Source organism: Phasianus colchicus, chromosome 2 (assembly GCF_987193195.1).
Source record: "Phasianus colchicus chromosome 2, bPhaCol1.hap1.1, whole genome shotgun sequence".
NCBI lineage: Eukaryota > Metazoa > Chordata > Aves > Galliformes > Phasianidae > Phasianus > Phasianus colchicus.
This window is the reverse complement of record NC_143437.1, coordinates 57,808,090-57,828,565: the sequence shown is the minus strand read 5'-3', so window position 1 is coordinate 57,828,565 and position 20,476 is coordinate 57,808,090. Positions and strand designations below refer to the sequence as shown.

Here is a 20,476-nt window from a genome sequence, read left to right as displayed (position 1 = left end):
GTTGCCAGCATCTTCAACCAAGATCAAGAAAAGCAAAAAGTCAGGAAGGACTTGCACAGTACCTGCCTTCATGAGGGCAGGAATGACAAAAAGCACATACATCTGTCCTCACAGGGAATATACAATCTCATAGAAACTTTTGTGCAGCCATTCCTGTACAATATGCTAGTAAGGGGAAGGTTCCCCCTCCTCACGCCTTGGTTATCTGCTTATTTCCAGCCAGAGTTTTAACTTTATACAGAGAGCACAGTCTCTAGAGTGACTATGTGCATGAACTTGCCTAAAATGTGCCCTGAGTTAAGATGCATAATTAAATGCTGCTCAGTATCTGTTACTATTTATCAATTAAATACAAATTTTATGCTAGAAAATCATAAATAACCAGACACATTTGTTTCATTAGATTAAAACCTATTTGTTTCAGTGTATGAAACAATAACTCACCTTTGGTTTTGATTTTTGCAGCTTTTTGTTGCTTGAATTCTGTCCCAAGTACGTCATAGAGAGCAGTCAATTCAATCAGTGCTAAGGAATAGACTTTCTTCATGTCCTGAGGGGCCAGGTCACCAATCTTTGTGGTTCCTGTTTTGTCCTTTGGCAGTCTAAAATTCTAAAGGCAGAGATTTGTAGCGTAACAACAATTCAAGTCATAACAAATCACTTTGCTCAAAGGCTTCAGAGCACAACCTTTCATCATGAAGCCTGCTGCTACTAATGGGAAACATGGAGGAATCCCCTGAATAGTTTTCAAAGCAGACAAGCTTTGAATCAAAGGAGGGTTTATGTTGCTAGTAACTTCTGGAGGTCATCTAATCCAACTGCACACTCAAAGCAAGGCTAAATTCAAAATATGATCAGCTTGCTCCAATTACTGTCCAAATGAATTTTGAAATCCTTCAAGAAGAGAAATTCCACAACCTCTGAGAGCAACCGCTTTGGTGCTTAACATGCTCATGGAGAGTTGTTTTCTTTACAAAATGGGATTTTCCTTGTTATCACTTGTATCCATTGCCTCATGCTCTTTCACAGTGCATTTCCAGTCTGGCTTTGTCTTGTTATAATTTACACCGGTTTCCACAGTTGCCCATCAACAACCCTATGCATGTACAATTGGCATAGAAATCCCCCTGCACTCATTCAATCAAAATGACATATTTGACTATCATAAAAATAAGAATAAAAGGCTTTCCTTCTTACCGAAGGGGGAACCATAATTATGGATCAGGTATATTGAAATAACTTTTGTACACTCAGAAGCTGCAGTCGGAGATGAATATAAAGAAATGTGTTCAGATGGACAGGGAGACATTCCTAATCCACAGAGTTTTTTAACACCATCTTTCATCAGCAGGCTTCCAAGTTATACTATTTCCCGTGCCTGATATTAGTAACATACATGACTCAAAGCAGGAAGGCTGACAAGATTTCCTCTCCATTTGGAAAGAACAAATATACTCCAGAATGATTTTCTCATCCTTTACAGACGCAGCGATAGCACATCTGATTTGATTTGGTGGCTATGGTGCATGGCGACAAAGTGTACGTAAATACAATTTACAAAATGTAGATATGTAGTCAGTTCTGTCCTGCCTTGAGGTTTCATTGACTTTCACAATCATAAATGTTTAAAAATAGCTGCCAATGATGAAGGTGCAACAAATTAAACTGTAGCTTTTTAAATAGGTAACTCCCTTCCTTTTCTATCATTTTTGCCACTATTCCAGCTTAACATTACTAGTCCATTGTTTCAAACACATAAAGTGAGTTCTGCTAGAATGACAAGGACATACATAATGGTATAAAATAGTAATTTCCATTTTACTGAGAATACTATTCACAAAAATCTTGAGGTTTATCTCCATAAAGCTAGATCAAACAATATTCTTTTAAACCTAATTCACCCAATGTCAGATAAATATCATTCAAACAGTACTACTCACCAGTGAAAACAATGAGCAATAAATAGGAAACATACCGTGCGAAGAGTATCGCCCGCTCCATCCTTATAGATTTTGCCTACTGAGTTGTCTTTGAGATTAGCTGCCTGTTCTGCAAATGGTATCTCCAAATTAATGTCAGTCTCTGAAAATGGCATGTCTTCAAGTGGGCTCTTCTGCTCATTAGTCCCAAGACTGAACTTTAGATCTGAAAACAGAGTAGAAAAAATAACAGTCAACAGCAGCAGAGTTGAGCATCACTCAACATATGAGAGTAAGATAGAAATTAGTCCTATGGAAGAGATCAACATCTAGCTGCAAACGCATTTATTCCTGCATTTTTTCTGCCAGTTGGAGCATGGAGATGGAGCTTTGTAAGAAGAGCTCTATAGATTTTCTAGAATAATTCTGCCAAGGCATGTGACCTTTCTATTATGAAAAAATAAAGGAATCCACTTCAAAGAAACAGCAGATGTTCCAGGGCCAAATAGCTTTGGCATCAGAATTTTTTTGCCATGGAACACTTTCCAGACACATAGACCGCAACACCTTGTAAGCAAAACAGCAACTTTTTCTTCTTTTGTATTAATTTCAGAAGCAAAGCACAAAGTTCATTCTACAACCCAAAACATTAACATCACAGAATCACAAAATGTTTGAGGTTGGCAGGGACCTCTGTGTCTATTTGGTCCAACCCCCATTCGAGCTGGGACACTCATGCGGCAGTGCTTGGTCACATGCACCATAAAGAAGTGCTTCCTAATGTTCACAGGAAACCTCCTCTGTTGCAATTCATGCCCACTGCCTCTTGTCTGTGCACTGAGAACTACTGAAAAGAGCATGGTCTTACCAGTGATGAGTAAAGGGAAAGGATTCTCTCTTGAACTCCTGGCAACGCTCCTCCTAATGCAGCCCAGGATACCATTGGCCTTCTTTACCACAAGAGCCTATTACTGGCTCATGTTTAATTTGTTGTCCACCAGAATCACCTTTATGCATATGCTTTCAGCTGGGCAGTAGCCAGCATGTGCTGATGCATGGGGATGTTCCTCCCAAGTTGCAAGACTGCACTTTCCCCTCATCTCTCCAGTACATTAAGGTCCTCTGCAGGGCAGCATGTCCCTCTGGCACATCAGCCACTCTCTCCAATCTTGTGTCATCTGCAGATTTGCTGAATGTACACTCTTCTCATCATCCAGACTATTAATGAAGATATTACACACGACTGGATACAGTACTGACACCTGGAGTACACTGGTAATGACTGACCTCCGAACAGGTTTCATGCTTTATATCATCTCTTCTGAAATCAGGCAGTTTCCAATCCATGTCAATATCTGCTCACCCATCTCATGCATCTGCAAATAATATCTGGGAATAATGGAGGCTACACAGACATTCCTTTCCTCATGTCTAGTCTAAATTCATCAAAATTGCCAAGACATGCTTCCATGATACTGGGAAGGACTAAATACAGAATAACCACGTTACTTCTCTTTCTTTGTTCCTTATGCCTCAGTTGAACACTAGACAAATTTGGAATAATTTTTGCTTAAAACAAAACAAAAAAAGGGGAAGAAAACAGAGAGGCAGTTCTGATTTTAGAGAAAGAAGTCTACTTCTACTACTACTGAACTTCAGTCTGAATTTTAAAAATATCAAGAAAGAAGCAAGAGGAAAACTATACTGCAATTAACATTATTTAATACAAAGCACCTAAATAATTTAGCCAGAGAAAAATTTCAATCTCTCCAGCATCACTTGTGATGTAATGCTTCTCAAAGGTCACCAGGGTGACCTTTGCCAGGGTGAAGTTCCTCCTACAAGGCACTGAAGTACTTGTGTTTAATTTCAAACTTTCCTAAAACCAGAGCAAGTGGAAGCAAATTAATACTGCTCAGTTCAATGAGACCACGCTTCTGACACTGGCTCCTACCCACAAGGTTCTGTTTCCTGTTCAAATATAACATACAACAAGTGCAAAAAGAGAGGGAAGGAAACATACATGAGCTGAGGAGAACTATCAGCAGTGCATATGCTCTCGTATATGAAAAAAAGTATAACTAACAGATTTCTTTATGCTACTGTGGGAAATTTTTGTATGGCCTAGAATAATCATGGTCTAAGCAAACATAGAAAATCTCCAGAGAATATTTACAGCTACAGCAACATCTGATGTGAAGCAGCGGAAAGGCTGTGGCTAGGCTGATTTAGAGAGAAGGCAATGGGGAAGTGTTGCTCTAAACTGATATTTTCAGTGGCCTGCTAAAAAGCTGAGTTGCAATCATGCAACCGAAGCAACACATGAAGTATCAAGTTTAGAAAGAACATATAACAACTTTTTTCTGAATCATATCTGCATTTAATTGAAAGATGATATATAAGACTTGTCACTGCTATGCTTTAGAGTGCTAGGGCCAAACTCAGCAGACAGGCAAATGGGTGAAGCCACCAATAGCCACTACCTGGTAGGACACAGTATTTAATGCAACCATTCCCACTTCATTTTCACTGATCTACAGCTGAGACAGTTGCAGAAAAAGCAGTTGAACTTGAGTTAAAATGTTTGACTCTACTTACAGCCAAACAATGCTCTGAGAAGTAGAATAAAACATTTCCAGATTTTACTGGTTGTATATTTCCAGATTCTCTTTTCAGAGTGGCATCTACTTACTTTTGATGGACTCTGAAAGACTCCTGAGGCATATGCTAAAGATTAAGCTGATTGTGAAACTAGAGCTACTGCTTTCAGTAAATAGACATATGAGACCTCAGTACCAAACATATCCAAGGTCAAATTCTTCCCTGTCTTCAATCTCTGGCCTCTATGTGCATATGCCTACATACACCATGTAAATTGTTTAATGCATTCAAACGGAAGGAAAATTTTCCCTGTCCACCCAAGACTTTTGTCATGCTAATGTAGCCTAAATGTGACCTACATACTTCCTATCAGCATGAGACAGATCTGATGATCTGACATTAACAAACAATAAAGCAGTAGTTCTTATTTCAGTCCTCAGGTACCAAGGTACACTTCAAAGCAGATGCCTTGGTAACAGTGTACACATTTTAAAAAAGTCTGAGACTGCTGCTGCTGTAGGGAATTTCTTATTGATTGTATTGTATTGTTTCTATTGTGCACTTATTAACTAAGAAGCAGCTGTAGGAGGAAGCAGCTTCAGAATTCTGTCAAGCTGCCAACTGCGTGTAGTTGAAGAAACGCAAGTGTGATACAGAAAATGTAAATATTGTCTATGAGAATGTGGTGAATATTTTAAATCACACTGCATCCTTTCCTTGGTTCACAGTGCTCTTTAAACACCACATAAAATTATGGGAATTCTTCAGGAATAGGATGGAGTGTTGGAATTTCTTTTTATTAAGATGTGAAAAAATCAGAAGTGTCAACTTTGGTATTTCCTTATTTTGACAGACAATCTAAAGTATATCACAATAGTGCTATACTTTTAAATCCTAATTGATAATTGGAATGGCTGATTATTTTTTTTTTAACTGACAAAACATTTATCTATAATATTAATTCATAGCTGACTTTTAATAGAAAGTTCTAAAAGCTCACAGTCTTTTCACTAAATCTCTAGCACTCCAGCCATAAAATCCTTATTAATACACAAAATGAAAAGCAGAAGCAAATTCAATTAAAAAATAAAACTACATTTCAGTCTTTTTTTCCTACCAAGAAATAGGTTCTATTCCTCCATGTTACATGAAATACATTCAGTTCTTTCATTCATTTACCAGATCATCATGCTTTGAGGTTGCCTTTATATAGAGGTTTTACTTACTTCCCTTGCAGCTAACTCAGTGCATGGGACAACCAGAGTCCCACAGTAAACTGACTTTTGCTGATCCCATGGTAAAGTTAAAGCAGATGAGTAGCTAAATACTCATTATTCTTTTATTATTATTTCTTGAGAATGGATATCTATTAATTTTCACAGGCATCCAAAGAGAATTACTTTTCTACTTTGGTAATCATTGAACATATTGCTAGCTTTGAGAGATTTCAGTGAGGGTTATGGATTATTAAAATGAAAATGCATATATTACTCCAAATTTTCTTTTTCTTTCTTCTAGACACTTTCTGTACCTACATGAAACAGACAAACACTTAAAGCCAGCAAGAATGGGTCCTTTCAAAAAACTGAAATGTGCTTCTATTAATAGAAGAAAATTAGGAACTTACTAAACTGCTTTGTTTGATCAGGCAGAAAAGAATGAAAACGTATTGGTTTCGTGTTACTCCCTGAGTTTGCATACAATGCTCAGGCAAGAAACAAGGTGTGCTGAACAGGAAAGAATGGAGGAAATAGAACAGGTTCACACAGCCCATTTGTGTTCAGTCTGGCAGAAGCACTTGAAAATGCTGCATTCAAATACCAAGTTAGGAACAGTCATCCCCTTTGGAGAAGGACAAAAGGGATTCATTCACTCAAACAGTTTGAAGAAATCCAACATGTCAATTTAAGATCTGGATTTTTTTTTTTTAATAATGGTTGAGATGGTATGCATATTTTTCAGTTAGAACTTTGTTAAAGGGGGTTTCCATTTTAAAATAATGCCTTTGGATTTCATAAATATTTAGTATCTCTGAAACACCAAGCACTGTTTACTTCTTGCCTTAAAATCATTCACTATTTGTATAACACTAATTAGCCCATCATTCTGGAGGAAAGATCACAGTACAGAACTGAAACAGGTGCAGTGCTTTTAACACTGCTGAACTTGGATGGTTTTTCCTTCCTGCTCTGATCCCGGGAGCAGGGCCCACTTCAGCACACTGACAAGAGCAGAAGTGTATGAGAATGTAAGCAGGCTGCATTTGCCATCCACATCACAATCTGTGCTGTGGAGAGCTAGCATATGGAAGTTGCTTTTCAGAATTTCCTATTTCTGAAGGGTTCATCAGGGCCACTGGAAAAAAAGAACCAGATGTGATAAAAACTCTGTAATAATTGCTTGGTAATTTTCCAGCCCTGAATCCTACAGAGCAGTTTATTGACACAAGCACCAGGCATCTCTTCCTTCCCTTCTGCTGAACCAGCAGCCTGGCAGTCTTCCCAGTTTTTATACTGTTCTTATTCCAGTGAGGTTTGCTGAGAGTGAGAGAGGGAAGAATTAACAACACTTCTGGAAACGCACAGTTTTAGTGATATTAAGGGCTGTTCTATATTCACCTCTCCCAGTTCAGCTTCCAAGCACATCCTGTATTGTTTGTTGCTGTTTCTCAAGTCTAATCCTTTTTTTTTTTTTTTTTTTTTTTTTGGAGAAATTCATTTCATGGCTTAATTACAGATAACTTGCAGTAGGAAACTTGATCTACTTTCCTGAGTGTTTAAGGAAACTGTAGGGTCCAGTTGACTCCTATATGCTATCAGTCACCCAGAAAGAAAAAAAAAAATACACAAACAGAAACAATACAGAAAAGCAATGCAGTATCTTGAAGTTTAAATGGCTGCCAGATAATATGTTGATCTTGACAGGTATGATGGTATGGCACATACAGTGCTTCCCTCATCTCTAAGAATGTAAGATGACAATATTTTATTACTGTCACTCAAGAACATCAGAAACATTGTCAAAGTCTTCCACCAAAATTCAGACTCTCAAACCAGAAACTTTGGGTTCGTCCAAGGACTTCTGTTTTCCTCTGTTCTACATGGCTGGGAGAGGGCAGGAGAAGTTCTGCAGGTCTTCCACATGTATTGCACCCTTTTTGCATAATCACACACTACTGAACACAGCTGAGTCCTACATGCACAGAACGCTAATTTCTTCCCATTTTCCTTGTAAAAGTAAACAACCTTTTCTTCCAGATTTGTTTTTCTTTCATTATGAGCTGCAGACATACAGCCTGTGTTGTATGTTTATAGTTCATTTGTTTTCGTTCTCTTATAAGCTCATCGGTGCATATGTATACTGCTTAATTTCCTGTACTTTACAGAAGAGATAAACCAGAATGGATAAATTAAGGATCAGGAAAGACCTTAGCATAACCTTTGAGAAGAGACTTCTCCCAGCTGACTTGATTACAAGATGATCACAAGCAAGGTTCCCCAGATGGCTCAAACGATACAACCTACAGCCACTTTACAACATGTGAACTTTACAACATGTGCACAACACAGGCCAGAATATGTTTTCCCATGAGAATTTCACTTTATTTTGCCAAAAAGTTATTTGAAATACTAATTTCTGAAGTAGATTGCAAAGCGGAAAGCCTACAAACAAGAAAAAAGGTCTGTCTAGCATTACCTTTTGTTTCATCCTGCATTTCATTTTTGCTTTCAGTTGTTCTTACAGCTGAGGGTTCACTTCTATCACAGACCTAAGAAAGGAACAATAAATACAATGTAGAAGCACACCTACATATTTCAGTCAAAATTCTTTTGCCAAAGACTAAGGAGATCTGAAATCTAAGTAATTAAGAAAGAGGTAATCCTCCTCTTCCTAAAAAGATACATGACTTATTTTTCCAGTTTTGTAAGGAATAAGAAAATGTAGTCTTTCTACATTTCTGTGGTGCAGCACAACCCACTCCCAACATTCCTCACACTCTATAAATTGTATTACACCTATCATAGAAACAATATTTCTGAACATATAGAAAATCTACATCACTACATACATATGTGGGTACACATACATCCACTTATTATTTTTACCTCTATATAATTTTTATGACCTTTTTTGCAACTTAGATCAACAACAAATGTCTATCACTCTGGATTTTTACTGATATCTAATCAGCACTGTTTAAGTCCTCATTTGCTGATAACATAAATAAGAGTTTTAAAGTTTTCTCCTACCAAAACAACTTTTATACACATTTTTTTTTAAATCAGAAATCTTGAGTGATAAAAGGAAGCATGAATTCCTGGATAGGCTGGATCAATGGGCCAAGGTTGGGTCCTGCATTTTACAAAAACCCCAGGCAACCCTACAGGCTTGAGGAGGAGTGGCTGGAAAGCTGCCTAATGGAAAGAGACCTTGGTATACTGATGGACAGTCAGCTGAATATGAGCCAGCAGTGTGCCCAGGTGACATCCTGGCTTGTATCAGGAATGCTGTGGTGAGCAGGACTAGGGAAGTAATCCTGCCCCTGTACTTGGCATTGGTGAGGCCTCACTTAGAGTACTGTGTTCAGTTCTGGGCACATGAGTACAGAAAGGACATTGAGGTGCTGGAGCAGGTCCAAAGAAGGGCAACAAGGCTTGTGAAGGGCTTGGAGAACATGCTCTGTGAGGAGAGACTGAAGGAACTGGGGCTGTTCAGTCTGGGGAAAAGGAGGCTGAGGGGAGACCTTATTGCTCTCTTCCAGTATCTGAAAGGTACTTACAGCGAGAGTGGGGTTGGTCATTGGTGACAGGACAAGGGGAAATGGCCTGAAGTTGCACCAGGGTAAGTTTAAGTTGGATATTAGAAAACCCTTTACAGAAAGGGTTGCTAAGCACTGGAATAGGCTCCCCAGGGAGGTGGTTGAGTCACCATCCCTGAATGTGTTTAAAAACTGTTTGGATGTGGTGCTCAGGGACATGATTTAGCAGAGGGTTGTTAGAGTTAGGGTAGTATGGTTAGGTTGTGGTTGGACTTGATCTTTAAGGTCTTTTAAAACCTGAGTGATTCTACGATTCTATGATTCTTAGAAAATTATTAACGTTCCATGGATCAGTAGCAGCACACTGGGAAATGCACAGATAAGCAGACTTCCAACCTGTCAGAAAAGTCTAGCTTCTCTTTGGCAGAAATATAGCAGGAAACTTAACAGAAACATTACAACACTATTCTATTCACTAGTCTATTGTTTTACTTTTCCTCCTGCTTGCCCTCAGATGAAGGGAGATTACAAGACTTTCAGACACTATTACTGAACTGGGATGACCTCATACAGCTGCAGATAGCTTCAGTCCTCTTTTGTTATATAAAAGCTTTCTAATGATGGGGGTGTATTAAAGTTACCTAGGAAGTTGTGCAAATTACCTCATGACAGGCTTTCTGTGACTGATTTGATAAATAAACCCAAGCAATGACATCAGAATTATCTTGCTTTGGAGAAAGGTATGCAGAATAGGTTTAAGGGCCTACATTTACATTATTTTATTTCAGTCAAAGAGACATTTAGGAGAAACATTTTTTTTTAAATAATTCTATATATAATCAATATCTTGTTACATACATCTCACATGGCTACATTCATCTGTCTGCTTGCATTATTCCTCTTTGATATTATCAGCATCAAAACATGCAGTTTAAAAGAAATCTACAGAACACTGCAACATATGATTTTCAGACATTACAATGTGCAGTTTAAACAGGAACATGAATATTTCTTGTACTTGACCAAAATAACAAACGCACTTGAAAAGGAAATCACATAGCCTTAGGTTACATGATATTTACCTACTATTAAATCTTGTAATTTTTAGGGGTAGTCAATTCCAAACCAAATCCCAGAAATCTTTTATGAAGTTAGTATTTCTTCTGTAACCACATACAAAGCAGAACAGTGAATGGGAAGTTCTGCCTCCAGAACATACATTTGAGTTTACAAACATCCTCCACTCTGTTTCACCTTCGCTGAAGATGAAAGAAGCTGCACAGGGAGAAGCAGCAGTTAGGACAGGGAGGAAATAAACTCCTCTCAAAATCCACCATGTTAATGCTGTGATGGCTGCATAGCAACTGCAGGAGTGACAACCAAAGATGGGGCTGGGATTTGGTAAGCTAGTGGTGTACTGCCATCCAGCTAGCACCTCCTTCCAGCTGAAATCCTGCTTCCTTTTGGAGGAAGAAAAAGGATATACTTCTCTGCAGAAGAGGAACTCTAATTACAGTCCTGTTTTCCTCCTTCCCCTTTCCTGCATGTGGGAGAGGAGCTTTCCTGCTCAACAACCCACAAGGGAAAACAGGAACCTTTCAGAACCCAAAAGAACAACTCGCCACACACTTTTAATAATGTTCAGGGGACCTAGAAGTCAGGTCTAGATCCCAGCTGACAAACATTAACACCTAGCCAGAAAAAAAAAAAAAAAAAAAAAGAAAAAGAAAAGGTTAGGTTGATGTTCCTTATTTCCCCTTTTTAAAGGAAAAAAAAAGTATCCTAGTAACATGTATTGTTCCCTATATGGCAGACCTCTCATAATGACTGCAAGTTCTACCACTTAGAAAGTGTGCTTTTGGTTGCTCTTTGGGTGTTTGTTGTTATGACTTTCATGCTTGGGTTAAAATTAAATCCAATCAGTTTCTAATCATTGAGTGACTGTTTTATTCATCCCCTTGGAGTAACATGAGACCAGCATACATACTGCATTCTACAAACTAAAATTGCTTAACCAAAGTGAAGTCTGGACAAATGCTACTCCTATAAATGCTTATGAATTTCCCTTGGAAATCAGTAAAATCTTCTAAAAATAGCTCTTATGCATTTCTGCTGCTCTCTCCTCTCCTCCCACTCCTATCTGTCCCTCTCTCCTCTCTGTCATCATCAAAGAAAATGACAACCAGGAACTTACCTTTCCCTTTGGGTCACTTTGTGGCCTGAAGATATCTCTGACATCAGGAATCTGGTGGTGTTTGTTCTTTTTCCTCAAGGTCTGTGTGACAGTCTCTACTCGTTTTTCTACTGCTGCCTTCTGTGTTCGGGTCAGTGTGGACAGGAACACCATGCTTTCTTGGGAATCACCTGTGCTCTCAGCAAACAGGTTGGACAGACCTGCCTCCTTCAGCCATTCTTCTTCCAGTTCTCCCTCTGAGTCAGGCAAAGAAAAAAGGGCATAAATACTGGTTTTCCAGTACTGTTAAACACACTGGTCTACAAGGACATGATATAGCTAGTACAGTTCACAGGGAGAAAAAAAACATGAAGATCCAAAATAAAGAGCACTTCTTTGCACTTACCACCATGACTTAGAAAAAAAGTTGTTTCTGAAGTGCTTCAAAAGGGATAACATATCATATTAAAGCTTTTAAAATAGCTAACCCAAAAGAGATCACTAGGGTGGGACGATCTTTATCATAATTGACAGCACTTTCATTAAACAACACTCTATTTTGTAAATGTTACCTAGATTCAAATGTGTATGAGAAAGTCTGAAAGCCTCTGATCACTGCTGCTTCACTGACTTATAGCTCAGTCCTCAATCTTTTTAACTCCCTTAATGACACGGTTCTGCCCAGCTTTCTTTATACATTAATCCTATAGCCTCCCATTAGCTCAAATTATTGAAGGCCAAGCCAGGCTACAGGAGTCACCTTAATGCTAATTTTTAACCAGTTCTTCTGACGTGGTTTCCAGACTGCTGACAGCTCATAAAATGATTGTTGCTTTAGTCTTACAGCTGGTAAGATATCCCTTATTGACAAATTGTTACAGATGAAAGAGGAGAAAGCTACTAAGTGGTACCACCAACAGTAAAACTTCTGCTTCTGAAATCAGTTATCCCCCTAATGATAATTTCTTCTGAACGCTGACACTAAGTTCTATCTGTAAGAATTTAGCTTGAATTGCTAGATTGTTACACAAACCTATCTCAAACTTTCAAGCAACATTTCAATGCTTCAGATGCTCAAAAATGCTCCTGAGCGGCAAGTCAACTTTACTATTGCCTGTAGTTTCCCTCAGTGCCCAGTGCACAACCAAACGGGCATCTGAATTTTAATAGTACTCAGAAAATAGATACAACATTTTAAATATGAATTTTGCTGCAGCCGTGTAGCCAAATACAGAGTCTGACAAAATTCTTGTACATTTTGGCATTGAGCTAGAAAGGAGGTCTATGTCTATTCTCCAAAGCATACCCTATCCTCCTCGTGCCTTGCATTTGTATGCTGCATCTCAAGCAAGCCCACTGCCCAGGCAGCCTGCAGAAAAGTAGTAATGTCCCACATGTTCAGGAGCACTCATTCAAGTGAGGTGGTGCTGCACATAATGCAAGATACGGGGCACAGCAATAGCTGGTTGAGCTCATCAACTCAGCTCAGCTGACTCACTCAGGCTTCTGCCAGCATAGAGTCAGCAGCTGGAGCTGGTGAGGAAGAAAGCTATATATAAGTAAAAAAGGAAATAGTGGGTTTTGGACAGCAGAGCCTGAAGGCATATCAGCATCAGCGAGCTGGTGTGTTTGGAAAAAAAAAAAAAAAAAAAGAGGCTCATGCATTGCAATTGCAGAATCTGAGAGGGGAAGTTATTGAAATGTTAAAAGTTATTTGGTTTTGTGTTTTTTTGTTTGTTTGTTTGTTTTTCTAGGGAGAGAAGAATGGCATTAAGGATCTTACATTTCTTATGTCTGATGGGACAAGAAAAATAAAGAAACTGACCAGCTTATTCTACAATCATGCCCTTAGGAGAGATGCTTCAGTGAAACAGAAGTAATATACTGAAACAGCCAAGATAGTTGTAAGTAAGCCTAGAAGTTACTTAGTTAAGTTAAACAGTTAATCATTGGCTTCTCCTTGTGAGGATTCTATCCACAAGAACTACAGTAGTGAATACCTTATACAAAATAAACTGCAAATGAAGATTTATGATTCTCACAGTCAGTAAGTACAGGCAACAATTTACATTTTCTGCAAGTACTGTTCAAAAGAAAAACAGCATTTTACTTATTTCCAGTGCAATTCTCTTTCAGTGCACTATGCATCAGAGGCAAATGAATTTTCAATAATGCATGTTCAACAGAGTAACTCCTTTTTTAAGCATGTTTGGTGAGTCCATCTCTTGAAATAATACTTAAAGAAAATCCCCAAATAAGCAAAATGATGATCATTTACAAGTGTTCTTCATTACCATCTGGCTCCTTTAGTACAATTGCTTGTCGTTCCTCATGATTATTTCCTCTGGTTTCATGGATGTTTTCAACTTCCTTCCAAAAATCATCCAAAGACATTGCATCCAAGGAGTCCTGGGAACCTGAGCGATCAAACGACGCTCCATCTGGAATCCTCTTGGAATCATCATGGTTCATTGTATACTGGCCAGAACGACGGCTATTAACATAAAACAAAGAGCAATTCTTCATTAGTGCTTTTAAATACATGATATAATAACACCTGCAAAGGCAGGTAATGATGAGCTGTGTCCAAGTATCAAAACAAACTATGTCAACAAGTAAATTGAGATATTTAAAATTACTCTCAATATCTGGAACATATATTTTAATCTAACATCATTGTATATATGATAAACATATCTGCCAATCTAGAATGACAAAGAAGAAATAACCACTGCAAGTTCTAGTAATCCTAGTCACATCTAATCTCTCAATCAATGTACAATAATCAGTTCCACTAACTTCACAGTATATACATGGTATAACTCCATGGTATCTTCCTAGCACCACTGTTCATGAAGAATTTTTGAAAAGCACCTTTTATTTTGAGTAAAATCTTCTAGCTTCAACATACCCCTACTATTTTCCTTTGCTTTTCTGCTTCTGTTATTTTATTAATGTTTATTCTGGTATCTGTGACCTCATTTATATCTCAGAGAGGACAAAGTAAAATTACTGAACTTATAGCTAGTGAACTGCTAAGTCTAAATGTTTAATCAAGGTCATTCTTTGTTTCTTTCTATCTTATTTCCTCTCTGACTTACCATTTTTATAGATTGATGTTGCTAGTGTTTAGTACACCCTGAAAAAATGTATTTTGCTAAGGCCTTCAAAAGTTATCTTTCATCTTAAGTATAGCTGCAATTAAAAAAGAAAAAAGAAGAAGAAAAAAAAAAAAGGAAAAGGAAACCAACAAGCTGAAATCTCTAGCTCTAACCTTGGCCCCAATAAGTCACTGTCAAAAGTTACCATTAACATAGCAACTAATTCACCTTAAAACATGCAAAGGTTGTTATGAAGACACTAAAGCTAAATATCATTCCTACAGTCAAATATACCAAAAATAAAAGCCACAACCCGATTCAAATTATCATGAAGAGGAGACAGATTGCACTATTAGCAACCTCATCTAACTTAAAAATTGACCCTACTCTGAGTGGGGGGAAATTAGACCAGATAATCTCCAGCAGTCCTTTCTAAATTAAGGAACTCCACTACCACAGCAGTATATCAGAATTATTTCTAGTATCAAAATATAGCCAGTCCTTAACATTTCAGGAACAGATTCAGCTGTCTTTCACAGAATCACAGAATGGCTCCGGTTGGAAGGGACCTCAAGGATCATGAATCACCAACCCCACTGCCAAAGCTGGGGCCACCAACCTTCCCATTTAACACTAGACCAGGGCTCCATTCAACCTGGTCTTGAACATCTCCAGAGATGGGGAGGTGTCTTGTTTCATGCCTGAATTTATCTCCATATTTAAAGAGTAGAGTTTAAGTTTGGGTTATATAATAAATATCGTGTATTCCAAGAGAAAAACAAAGCAAAGATCAAGCTTTGTGGATTTATCACAAGGTAAACCCAGCAAGGTAAGTCCTTCCTACCTTTCCATTTGGCTGACTTTACAGGTTTATCTAGAACTAAAACAAATCCATCTAGTCCTTACATTTTATCTTGGGACAACTAACGCTTGTTAGCTACCCCTAAGTAAAAAAGTCATACCTTTCTCTCTGAAGATAAGTCCCTTGTGTGTCCAACTCACAGATCCTTTCACTCCATCATGTGCTTGATTCTCTGATAAGAAATACTAACTATACGGACTTTGCTTTTAAAGGTAAAGAGTCCTATGGCAGGACAATCAGTTTCTACCCGCCCTGCCTCTCTGCTCTAAGTACAAGTTAATAAATGACAGTGAATTACCACGCTCATATGCACCCCAACATTATTCTGGAACCTGTTGCTACATGAAAGCCCAGGAAAAAAAGTACATAAAGGAGCATTTAGTCTGTGCATCAATGACAGTAATATCTTAATGTTAAAGTACGGTGCTCAATAAATACAATTTCTGTATTGTAGATAACTTGGTCCTTACATCTTTCTGCACAAACACATCCTGTTTCTGACCTGTGCAGCCTGTGAACCCAACAGCAATTATTGTAAAAGGATGTTCACGGAGCTACATTGGAAGCATCCTCAAAAGCCAGAGCAGAGACAGAATAGCCATTTTCTGAACAAATGGTGTGAACCTTGGGAAGCAGGACAGGCTTTCAGCCACAGCTCGGGCTTCCCGCCTCACACTGTTGAAGGTGCCCAGACCAGACCGAAACCTCTCCACATATAGGCTCTGCACATTTGAACTGCAAGTAAAAGGAGGAAATGGAGGTCAGACTTCAGCTTATTGTCTCTCCAGCCAACAACCTGAAGCTGCTCAGCAGGTTTTCGATGGCCTTTCACCTTTGGAACAACTTGCTTCAGCTAACCAACCTCTGCTGAAATTTAACCACCATAGCACACCATGCAAAAGGTAAAGCTGACTGATCTAATACAGTAAAATGGAGCACTCTGGGGGTGCCATGGCAAATTTACGTAAGATAATCTGCTGTAGGTTGTTGACTGCAGGCTGTAGGCCACATCTCCATGGAAACATTTATCCTGGTCTTCCAGAAAAGAAAGCTCCTTTGGTTACCCAGATCAAACCACATCTCAAAAAACAGAAGTTTGTAACATCAGTTGCACAGCTGGCATCTGGCACAAAGACTCAAGCCCATTTTCAGGGTTCTGTGAGCATATGCTGCACAAAAACACTCCCTTAATCCTCAGAGACTGAACTCTTCAATGCCAGGTCACAGCTTTACTTTAGGTGACCAAACATAAGCACCTTTTCTTGTTCTGTTCTTTGTGGCCCAAACTCTTCATTTCTTGTTGACAAACTAGTATAGCACCTCCCAGCTCTGTGTAGGCCATAAAGCCACTGGACATTGTGAAAGATGACAATGTGAGAAACACACAGCTAGGAAAACCCCCCAAAATGAATATTCACACCAAAACCTGGCAGCTGTATTGCAAATCCCTCCTCCACATTTTATCTTGCATTCTTGCCTAACAAAAGTCACCTTTTGGGGCCAATCAGCAGCACCCAAGAAGCTGACACTACAGATCATCATGCTGCCCACACCCACCTCCCTGTTCCTTTATATTTACTGCTTGGTCTATTGACCCCCTATCCCCAATTTCTGTTTAGACTGCAAACCCTTTCATAGCTCTCTTCTTGTTCTGCATGTCTCCACACCCACAGTTAATCTTTCTAGGAGTTGGACACAAATAAGCTCACAATGAGAGAGGAAACTCCTAAAACTTCAGCTGACAGATCAGGTCAGATCTTACATTCACTTTGCTTGGTTCTATTTTCTTGCTCTACATGCCCAAGAGAAAAATGCCAGTGAAGCGGTATTTGGAGTGCAATCTGCACAGCAGAAGTGCCAGGCATACTCATCTCTGCACGTCCAATAACCATTGTGCATAACAAGGCACAACCAAGAAAGAACAATTGAAGATACTGAGCCCAACATTGATATCATAAGGTTGGTTTTAAGGAAAACAATGAAAAGAAAATAAAATGTACAGCACTGGTGTTTGTTTTTACATATCTGTTGACAAGACTAAAAACATGAGACTTCTGACATGACCTTCCACTAAATTCAATCCAAAGATGCTTAGCAAGCACCAGCTGTATATCATACAATAAAAACATATAGCAAAAAGAGGAGAAGAGAAAAAGCCATCAATCTTAAGATACTAAAGAAATCTGGAAGGGAGATATTTTAAGAAATCACAGAATCACAGATACACCAAGGTTGGAAAAACCTACTAGATCATCCAGTTCAATCATCCACCTATCACCAATAGTTCTCACTAAACCATGTCCCTCTACACAAAATCCAAATGTACCTTGAACACCTCCAGGGCCAGTGACTCCACCACCTCCCTGGGCAGCCCATTCCAGTGTCTGACCACCCTTTCAGAAAAGTAGTATTTCTTAACAACCAGCCTGAATCTCTCCTGGTTCAGCTTGAAGCCATTCCCTCTAGCTCTATTTCCAGTTACATGAGAACTTACCGTCAGGTAGTTATAGAGAGCAATAAGGTCTCCCCTGGGCCTCCTCTTCTCCAGACTGAACAATCCCACTTCTTCACCTGCTCCTCATAAAGCCTGTGCTCCAGACCCCTCACCAGCTTTGTTGCCCTTCTTTGAACCCGCTCCAGGGCCTCAATGTCTTTCTTGCAGTGAGGGGCCCAAAACTGGACACAGTACTCACAGTACTCGTGGTGTGGCCTCACCAGAGCTGAGTACAGGGGGACAATCACTTCCCTGTTCCTGATGCAACCCAGGATGCCATTGGCCTTCTTGGCCACTCCAGCACGCTGCTGGTTCATGTTCAGCCAAGCATCAATCAATACCCCCAGGTGCCTTTCCTCTACACAGTCTTCCAGCCACTCTGCCCCAAGCCTGTAGCATTGCCTGGGGTTGTTCTGGCCAAAGTGCAGGACCCAGCATTTGGTCTTGTTAAACCTCATCCCATTGGCTTCAGCCCAGCTATCTAACCTATCCAGATCCCTCTGTAGGGCCTCGCTACCCCCAGGCAGATTGACACTTCCAGCCAAGTTGGTGTCATAAAAAAAAATAATGAATCCCACATTCTCAGCAAGAGTCATAAAATAACAAGCTGGAAAAACTATCAGTACGAAAAAAACAGTAGTCATTCAAAAAAAAACAAAAACAAACAAACAACAAACTCCAACTGTGACTGAAATTGCAGAAAATGTCACTTCTCCAGCACATTCCTACTTTTTATGGTGTTGAGATCTTTTTTTATTTAAAATTTGAAGAATGCTGCTGCTTTTCAGAACTAGCTTCAACAAAATATCTTTACTTCTTCCTGAAAATGTATACCACTAACAAACATAATCACTTAAAATAACACATTTAGCATTCCAGATTACTAAATTGTTAGCTTATTCTCCAGCAACTTTAAAAAAAAAAAAATGCTTATTTCCATTACGGTATTAGCTAACAACATGATCAAAAACCATTCAGTTCTATTTCCAGTCACTAGTAAATAGTTCACTGTCCAGACAGCTTCACAGGAAGCAGTGCAATACTCTTCTTTCCAAATTATACAGTCAGTTCTGACCTCTGATACTCAGACACACAGTTTGAAGCTGTAAGATTTTTGAGTATTGATCTCAGCATAAAACTGAGCCCCTGGGTATAAAATCCACTCTTCAATATAGTCAAACATTCCTTTATTGCTGACTCTTACCAGAGTTATCTTCTTGTCCCACTCACTGGAGATGTATTTATTTATAAAAAACATCAAGGATGTCAGATAAAGCACTTCACTTCTTCCAGAGGGCAGCCATCAAAAACAATTCTTGTAATGAACACTACTCATTATACACTTCATGGAATTATCAGGATAAAATTTGCATGGAAAGGAACCAAATTTTGATTATTTCAATAAGCATTGAGGAGCAAGATAAGCATGTTGTAGTGAGAATTTAAGAGATGTTCTGCATGTAAATATCTTCTTAGGTCTTTCCTTTTGTGACCAAACACATCCTTTCTCATCCTGCAAAAGGATGCGACCCTTCACATTGATCACTGTTATATACAGTAATTAAAATATGCTTTTTCTTAAGGTTCAGTCAACGTGTTTTTTATTTCATCAATAATCACTTTATACTTGTGCAGTTGTTTTATTCCCTAATTTCTTTCCTATGAAATCTATCTCTGTTCCATTGCCTTTTTAACTGTTCATAACCTGTATTTGTCACCGGTAACCTCAGCAGCTGAAGATTAAGCAGTTTGCTGGCATTTCAGATAAATTCAGTTCACAGAAAGCTAATTTTACACTAACTTCCATTCTTCTCACTTACGGAATATAGATTATGTTGTATTTTAAAACACTGAGTGATGAGAAAAAGAGCACAGTTATTTCTGTAGTGCTGGACTCTAATTTTGGAATTGAGTATGGTCTCTCTTTCTACATCACAGTACAGGCCTAATAGTTGTACAGTATCCTTATGTACTACATACATATATATGGATATACACTAGATGTGCAAATATACTAAAAGGTACAAATACTAAATGCAAGAATTTTCATGGTCAAAAAAACTAGGGAATATAAAAACATAGTTAAATCAAATAGAAAAGATTAACACTGCTGAAAGTGGAGTTCCTTCAACACAGAAGAACTCACTGACTACAGTAAAGAGCACTTTTTCTAATCATAAATTAGGAATTTCTGTACAGAGCTCTTTTTTTTCCCCCACTCATTTTTGACAAATTTTGGAATTTAAAACTCGGGCCTTGATTGTTCCTGAATAAAAATTGTCACAACTATAAAAAGTGTTGCAAGTGGAACACATGAAGAAACCACTTGGTCACTCACTCTGTATGACCCCAGTAAGAAGTCAGCTCTTTGTTGATAAAAAATATACATATATATGGTCTTCTTGCTCAGCTGCCTAAAGAAGCTTATAGAGGTCTTAAATGTTGTATTCAAACAGGCCAATGCTTTACCAGGCAAATGTTTTACCAGACTGTTTCAAAAACATTTGGGGGTATTAAATAACTTTCATCATTGAGAACAGCACACAAAAAAAGCATTACATTATCAA

General features: G+C 38.6%; 1 protein-coding gene across 2 annotated transcripts in view; it reads right to left on the bottom strand.

Moving 5' to 3' along the window:
• ARHGAP18 (Rho GTPase activating protein 18) overlaps positions 1–20,476 on the bottom strand; it is an 85,517-nt gene that overhangs the window by 23,520 nt on the left and 41,521 nt on the right. For both annotated transcript variants that reach the window (XM_031610418.2, XM_031610412.2), the window contains exons 2-6: positions 13,747–13,946; positions 11,474–11,709; positions 8,217–8,289; positions 1,976–2,145; positions 445–610 (exon numbers count right to left, since the gene is read on the bottom strand). In XM_031610418.2, coding sequence (XP_031466278.1) covers positions 445–610; positions 1,976–2,145; positions 8,217–8,289; positions 11,474–11,709; positions 13,747–13,946 — 845 coding nt within the window. The remainder of the gene's footprint in view (positions 1–444; positions 611–1,975; positions 2,146–8,216; positions 8,290–11,473; positions 11,710–13,746; positions 13,947–20,476) is intronic.